This window comes from Spermophilus citellus, assembly GCF_964194105.1.
Source record: "Spermophilus citellus genome assembly, chromosome: 4".
Classification (NCBI taxonomy): Eukaryota; Metazoa; Chordata; class Mammalia; order Rodentia; family Sciuridae; genus Spermophilus; species Spermophilus citellus.
In genome coordinates this window covers 104323606-104331616 of record NC_138185.1, presented here as the reverse complement: position 1 = coordinate 104331616, position 8011 = coordinate 104323606, and the positions used below count along the sequence as shown (strand labels likewise).

Sequence of the window (8011 nt, the reverse complement as noted above, 5' to 3'; positions counted from 1 at the left end):
GGTTACTAAATCGCCACAGCATTATGTGTTTCAACAAACTTTGTGTCAATTCTAATGGATGCTGAGGAAGAGAAGCACAACAGAAGGAATGGAAGTAGACCTGTTAATATCAATTCCAACAGCGCTCTTTCTAGCCAAGGCATCCTTGATTTGACTCCCAGCTAGAGTGTGAAATTGGATGATCTAAACTAGTGGTTCTCATTTTGGCCTCCAGGACCTTTACACACTTAAATATTGACACCAAATAAAACATTTTAAAATAATTCTATGTATTAAGATAATTTAAGTGAAAACTGACTTCCAAATCTCCCTCCCCCCAGTAGTAAATAGTGTGACATCATTTTACACTTTGAAAATCTGATTACTGGCTTAACAGGAAATGTGGATTGTAGACTCTGGGAAACTCCACCGTCCTTTCAGAATGAATGAAAATGGCAAAATGTTTTTATTTTTATGTTAGGAAAGTAGTTTTGACCTTAAAAGCCTCCTAATAAAAGGTCTCCAGGATCTCTGAAATTTGAAAACCATTGGTCCAAACTAATCAGGATGGTTTTATTCTTTCCACCATCCACTGGTTTAGGGGTGGGCACTAGGAAAATTAAGAGGCAGTGTTCTTGGTGGAGTGGGACTTCTAAAGATTTCCTCATCTCCTAAGGAGACACTCAGAAAGGAGCGTTACCTAACCCAATACCAAGTAAGGCGTGACTGCAAGTCCAGACATGACATTCAATCCAAAGATGAAACTGGCACAGAAAAATCTCAAGCAGAGTATTGCCCAGATATACTGAGCCTACAGTTGTCCTACCTCTGAACGTCTTATGAGATAACCTGACAATTGTGTAAAAGGAGGCCATAGGTATATAAAAGGAGGAACAGATTATTTAAACTAGGGAAATTAAAGACAGCCATGAAGAAAATGACAGCTGAGTGTGGATAAGGGAAAAGATTGAAGGAAAGCTGAGTATACCAGGCATGTACTCAGTTTCTAAGTTCTCTAGCTTTCTAGTTTTAAAGTCAATCTGCCTCTTCCTCTCAAGCCTCCCCACATCCCATCCCTCTTTAAATACCCTATTCCAGAAATTCAATAGAGGCTACCTGAAACATACCTAAAGCACTGTATCTCTTATGAGGGAAAGGTGACAAAGTAATTTTTAAATGGTTCTTTATTCATAAACTTGATGCAAGTTTACAAAATTTACTGTACATTGCCAAATAAATCTGCAATGAAAAATAAAATCCAAAAAAGAAAGCATGCCAAATGTGCAGCTGTTAATCTGCTAGCCATCAGGATATTAAAGAATTCAATAATGTATTCAAGATTTAGCCTTAGGCTTAAGGAACTTTAATGCTTTAAAGAATTCTGCCTTGTCACTTGTTATCTGAGCAGCTGGCAATCAGAGCTTTATATAAATTTAAAGTGAGCAAGAATGCCAGAAGATCTTAATCTACTGTCCTAACCAAAATAAAATCAAAAGAAACACAATAATGCATAAGTGTCACATCTCTCAGATATGGTTTACAAAGTTAAAAACAATCTTAAAGCAAATGCATAAGAAATGTGTTTCAACTTTGTAACTGGTTTGTGCAGAAAAATGTGCTTCTGGGTTTCTTTTAAAAAGTGCTTAATAACTAGAATTTATTTTTAAATCAAACTTGGGTTTATTTAAAAAAAAAAATCTCTCACCAACCAAACAGGACTGATTCGTGTAAGGCAGTAAAATGGAGAGTACATTGATTTGAGTCAGGTTGTACAAAAGAATTATGAGTTCCTGTTAGTCTTTTGGTTGTAAAAGCCATTGTCATGACAACAAAGTCTCCAAATCAGGTATCTTTTTGTACTTAACTATATAGCTTTTTGCTCAAGGAAGTCTGTTTTCATGCCAATCACTTTATAAGTTTATTAGTTTACAAATCATTGCAACATCCCGTTAATAAAATGGAAAGGTAAAATGACTTAGTATTTTAAATAACTTCAAGCTCTATATTGTGGCTCTTCTTTGTAAGAAATATTGAACCAAAAGAAACCGATTCGATTCAGCCCAGCAAGACTCTGCTGCCCCAGTGGAAATTACTACTCAACAAGCCTTAAGTGGCATTGCCTTACTTTGCTTTGCCTAAAACGTACAATTCAAGTAAGAGCATATCTTCAGGAAACAGTTCATATCTTCACACAGCCATAAAAAAGTTTAACAATTTAATGAGTAAATTTCCTGTCATTAAGTTGGCAATATCATAAAATGGTTTTAGACCTTAAAAGGCCGTGGTTTAGAAGGCTTAAAATTTTCTAAACCAATTGAACATTGATTAAACTTTTATTGGCTCTGAATGGAACAGTATATTGCAAATCCTCAAAACCCATGAACTCAGTATAGGAAAGCTACTGCCAAGTCGCAACCACAGTAACCTGATGCTGACTTGCCTGCTTAAAAGATTTCACTTTTCAAGAAAGAGATAAGGAGTGGCCAGTAAGTGTATTTATCAGGAAAATACAGTAAAGGCCCCACTGCTCAGTCCAAGATAACTGAAGTGAGCAAAATGAAAAGGCTGTAACTTATACTCGATGTCAGTTGACAGATTATCCACTAAAATATCTATTAGCTAACATCTTCGGTACTGCTGTTATAGGGGCACTCAAAGCTTGTATCTGCATGTTGGAAAGATTTTCTTTAAAGCAACATTGGTCCAAACATATGAGAGTCAACATATTTAGCCATCTTCCTTTGGAGGAGTGTACCAGCCTGAAATAGAATGGAAAAAAAAGTTAAAACACTTTAATCCTTAAGCCAACTAGGAGAGCTGGCATTTAAGGTTAGGCAGAGTCTCTACTTCAAAAATTTGGTGTTTAAACCTACTGTAAAAATTACACTGAATTAACACAGCATTTTGTATTCACAATATCAAGTTATTTTCTATGCATAAATTGTACTTGAGTTTACAGCATAAGATCTCTGTTATTAATGGTATCCCTAGCTAAAGACAACAGTGTGTAATAGTAGATCTCATGTTAGGTTTTCATTTCACCTTTGTATTTGAAAGTAAACCTAACTGATATTACTATCCAAAAGCAAATTTCAAATCAGAGGAAATTGAAAATCATCAGTGTAATGATACTATTTTACAAATGAAGAAGCCTCAAAGAAGATGTGGTAACCAAGTGAATAGTAACAGAACCAAAACAGAATTCATCTCTATGTACTGCATTACATGGTGACTATGTTAATACATGTATTCTTGAAAAATACTAAAAGTGCAGGTAAGCATTCTCACCATAAAAATTATAGGTAATGTGTTAATTAGCCAGATTTAGTTATTCAATGTGTGTATGTAAATATATACATATTTATGTCAAAACACATACAAAACAAATAATAGTATCTGTCAAATAAATAAAAAATATGTACATATTTAAAAACAAAACTAGAATCCATCTCTCCTAATTCTGAATCTCTTGCTCTTTCATCATAGCGTGCGCGCACACACGCACACACACGCACACACAGCAAGTTCTGTAAATGTATTTAAATGCCACTTGTAATGTTTAAGATAAAATGAAAGATAAAAAAAAAATGTGATCATTCCCAGACTCCACAAAAATCTAAGCTCCCTATAGAAAGGCAAATTAGACCAAGTACTATTTGGTATAAAACTGTCATTGAAACAACCAAGATTTGTGGGGCAGCTACAAGATTCTGAAGTAGTAGTGTTTTTGGATCTACTCATTGCGGGGCACTAGAAATGATCATTAGGAAAACCTGGTCTTGTCCTGAAGGTCATCATCATCTTACTCATAAGCTTGAAAATTATTCTGAATATTACTTCCAGAAGCAAGCAATCACTAAAAAAGTGACAAGTTTGTCATTAAAATAAAAGTGAGTGTAAAACACAAATCCTTACAAACTACCCTATCTCTAGCAAAGTAAAGAATATTTACTACAAACTCTCCTCTTTAAGGAAAACTACTTCCTGTTATTTATTTGGCACAAAAGGGTCACCGTGCAGTGTGTCACTACTACGATGAAGTGTGTTTATTAGCACTTGCTTACAAAATATTATACATGCACACTACTCTTCCTTCACAAGGGTGGCAAGACATACATGCCAAATTTAAAAGATTGGAAATTGAGGCTTACTCAGGGTCACCAGTGCCTGGTGGGTGACAAAAAACGGTACTTGAAAATAGGTCTTCCAATTAGTTCATTGTTTTTTTCCTCTCATTGTTAAGAGACAAAATCCTCAAAATATGTGCATTGTGAATACAAGCAAAATTTAAAGGCCATTAAAGTTAATGAAAGATATTTTAAGAAAGATATTGCTCAGAAGTATATGCTGAATTTAGAATTGTTCTTACTTGAATAGAAAATTGTATAAAATTGTCAAAAGCACTAGTACTCTGAAGATGTTTCAGAAAGAGCTGATTATGATCCTTATTGAATTTACCCAATTATAACAAGAACTGTGCCTATAAGGAGTTGCCTTTAACTCACTCTCTATTCTAAAGAATACATTTCAAGTAAGTGCTATGATTCGCTCATTAATCTACTTGAAAAGATACTGAAAGAAGCAGAGTGTTAAAAGATTCATTCAAAGATTTTGGATGCAGCACAAGTTAAATTTTTTCACTGTGATAACTGTACTTGATTAAAAAATTAAACAGAATATCAATACATTTTTTACAAAACTTCATAAATGACAATAAATACTTATTGAATTAAACTTACCATTTTTCTCATGTATCTGTACAATGGAATTATAGGACTGTTGGGCTCTTGCTAGATTATATTGATTCTGAAAGAGAATTACACATTTTAAATCAAAACTGTAACTAGGTGAAAATTGTTACAGTAAATGTATGGATGCATCATGGCTGTGCTTAAAATAATATAGGAAACACAATATTTATTTCTGAAACAATTTTAACTTAATGTCACATCTCATTTCATTATTCTCTACAATTTTTAATAACAACAAAACCAAAATTTTATGCCAATAAAAGCCTAAAAGTTTCAGGGTTCATTTTTATAAGTCTTCCTACCATTGATCAAATACAGAGCTTTCTAGTGTCCCCCTCCGTTCTAATGGATCAAGTTAAACAATACTCATTTGGACATGAATAAAATCCATGCTCTCTTACTCATTAACATATCCAAAAAGACAAAACTACAAAATATTACTTTCAAACAAGAAAATCAAAACAAGATTCAAGTACTATACAAGTGATTGATATTTTTAAATTAGAAATCTAAAAAAATGCCCATAGTTGGCACCAAACTATTACTAAGGGAGTCCTCTTTTGACAAAAATATAGAATCTTCTTTAAGGAGCCAAGTAAGTATATGATAGGTTTTTGTCCCCAGGAGTACAACTGACATACATCTTAATTTCAAACTATATATCATGTGCATTCTCCAAAGTGGTATATACCTATCTACTATATTATGTCATAGAATTTTTTCTGAGTAATAAATTTGCTTAGAAGAATGGAAAAAAAAAAAAGTGCAAGGACATTCCAAGGGAAAACTTTTTCTTCTTTGCTACTTCCAACCACCCAGTTCCCTTCTCCATCCAAGTTAACAACTAATATCCTTGAGGATTTTACAAGAATATGCACAAGCAGTCGGTTGTTGCAAGAGCAACGTATACACAGATGTGCAAAGTACTGGTAAAATGGCTAATGTAGATCTGAGTCAAGACGTGTGCCTTCATAATTTTGAAGTGCCCACTCCAAGACTGCCCCAAGCCATCTATGAATGCCTCCATACAACCTCATTAATAGTACTTCACCAAATCTTTGCTATTTCTGACAATTGGTGAAGCAGAATTCAGTTGTGTTTTGTTTTTCCAATATTTTTCATTGTCAATGATATTTATTTTTATATATGCGGTGCCGAGAATCAAACCTAGTTCCTCACATGTGCTAGGCCCTAAGGGCTGTTGTACCACTGAGCCACAACCCCAGCCCTCAGCTGTGGTTTTTGATTTGCATTTCTATTACTGGGTGAGGTTGAGTGTGTTTTCATATATTCAAACTGTAAATAGACTCATTAAAAAAAAAAAAAAACGGGAAAAGGATATAAACAGGGTAGTAATTTTCAATTTCTAAATAGTAAAACCCTGTCATAAGGCATATCATCTAAAAACTAAAATATATAAAGTATGCAGTAGTGTCATCTCAAAAATAATTTTAAAAGTGTTTTTTTTTCCACCCAGTCTATATTTTCACAAAAAGGACAAAAATAAAAGATACTCAAGGCAAAACTGTACTGCTATCTGTCCCAACTCCTGCTACCTCTCCTACACAGATCTGCTGAGTTCTCAGCTCCATCCTCTGACCCTATCTCTATCAGGGAAACTTCAGTTTTTCAGTACTTATACTTACATCATTTTAGTAACATTTTCAGAAGGCAAATTCATTCATTTAGAACAACAGCTGACAGTATCTTTTTTTTAAATATTTTGAAGTAAGAGTTAAATGGCAAATAGAAATTCAAAGACCACAAAACAATTTAAAGTCCCTCTCATCTCTAACTTACCCCGACCAATATTTTTTAAAATCCTCATCAGAAACAATTAGCACTTGTTACATACTCTTCCAAAGATACTCTATGCTTACACAAGCACATCTATATGTTCTTGTCCGTTTCTCTTATGTGCCCATGCTCTGTCTTTCCCACACACACACACACACACACACACACACACACCCTCTCTCTCTGTCACTCACACACACACACACACACACACACACAAATAGAATTTTTAACACCATTTAGCTTACTATTTTTAATTTTTTTTTTAGTTGTGGATGGACACAATACCTTTATTATATACTTATTTTAATGTGGTGCTGAGGATTGAACCCAGTGTCTCACTTGTGATAGGCAAGCACTATACCACTGAGCCACAACCCCAGCCCCTAGTAGTGTCTTACTTTGACACCTCTTCCCCCCCCCCAGGTTTATTATCCCAGGTATCATCATCATCATTGTTATTATTTTGTGTGTATGTGGTACTGGGAATCAAACTCAGAACCTCATGCATGCCAGGCAAGCGCTCTGTCACTTACCTGCTCCACCAGCCCTACCACAGGTTTTTTGTTTGTTTGTTTTTGTTTAATTTTAAGACAGTATCTTGCTAAGTTGCTGCAGCTAGACTCAAATTTGCAATCTTCTAGCCTTATCCTCCTGAGTTGCTATGATTGCAGGTATACTCCACTGAGTGCAGCTTCACAGGCTTTTATTTAGTTTCAGGTTTTATTATTTTTTTTAATAGCATTTCAAAGTTAACATTTAGACCATTCCCTGCAGACTTTTTAGAACTGAGGAAGAAGGTGAAACTCATTATGCAAAGTTTCCAACTTCTTAACTGACAAATATTTCTTAATAAGAAAGAATGAATTTTCATAGCAATTCACTAAACAAATTCAACTTCTAAGACATACACAGTTAATGCATGGCACAACACTTCAATCAACCAACAATGGAGGCCGGCATGTAGAATGATGGTCCCAAAAGATTATATCACCTAGTGACATCATAGCCATCTTAGTTTATGTAATAAACACACTCTATGATGTTCACATAACAAAACTGCCTAACTACACATTCCTCACAAAGCACAATTGTCTTTAAGCAATGTCACTGTATTTTATTGATTGATTCGAAGAGATCTTCAACATACAATAAAGATAGAATTTTAAAACTGGAGGAGACTTTACCTATCCAATTGTATTCCAGATACAGATCAGAGGCCCAGAAGAAAGTTTGCATAGTGAGGTACTGACAAAATCTTTCAATTACAAAATAAGATCATTAGTTTGAGCCCTTCAAATTTTCTCTTTTAAAAAGAAAATGAGCTAGATTTTTTTTTAAATGAATCCAATTTAACATTATGTTCTACATATAAACAGATGCCAGGAAGAAAATATTGAAAAGACCAGAAACACTATTAACTTTTTGGCATATTTCTAATAGTCAAGTTACAAGTGACATTTTTAGTTTTTTATACTTTTATC

At 34.1% G+C, this 8011-nt stretch overlaps 1 protein-coding gene across 4 annotated transcripts in view; it reads right to left on the bottom strand.

The window, feature by feature from the left end:
• Nucleotides 1–1145: 1145 nt before the first annotated feature.
• Nucleotides 1146–8011, bottom strand: part of UBE2Q2 (ubiquitin conjugating enzyme E2 Q2) — a 57185-nt gene continuing 50319 nt past the window's right edge. For all 4 annotated transcript variants that reach the window (XM_081293049.1, XM_081293051.1, XM_081293050.1 and 1 more), the window contains 2 exons: nucleotides 4719–4785; nucleotides 1146–2738 (listed from right to left, as the gene is read on the bottom strand). In XM_081293049.1, the coding sequence (XP_081149175.1) occupies nucleotides 2707–2738; nucleotides 4719–4785 (99 nt within the window). In that variant the 3' untranslated portion in view covers nucleotides 1146–2706. The remainder of the gene's footprint in view (nucleotides 2739–4718; nucleotides 4786–8011) is intronic.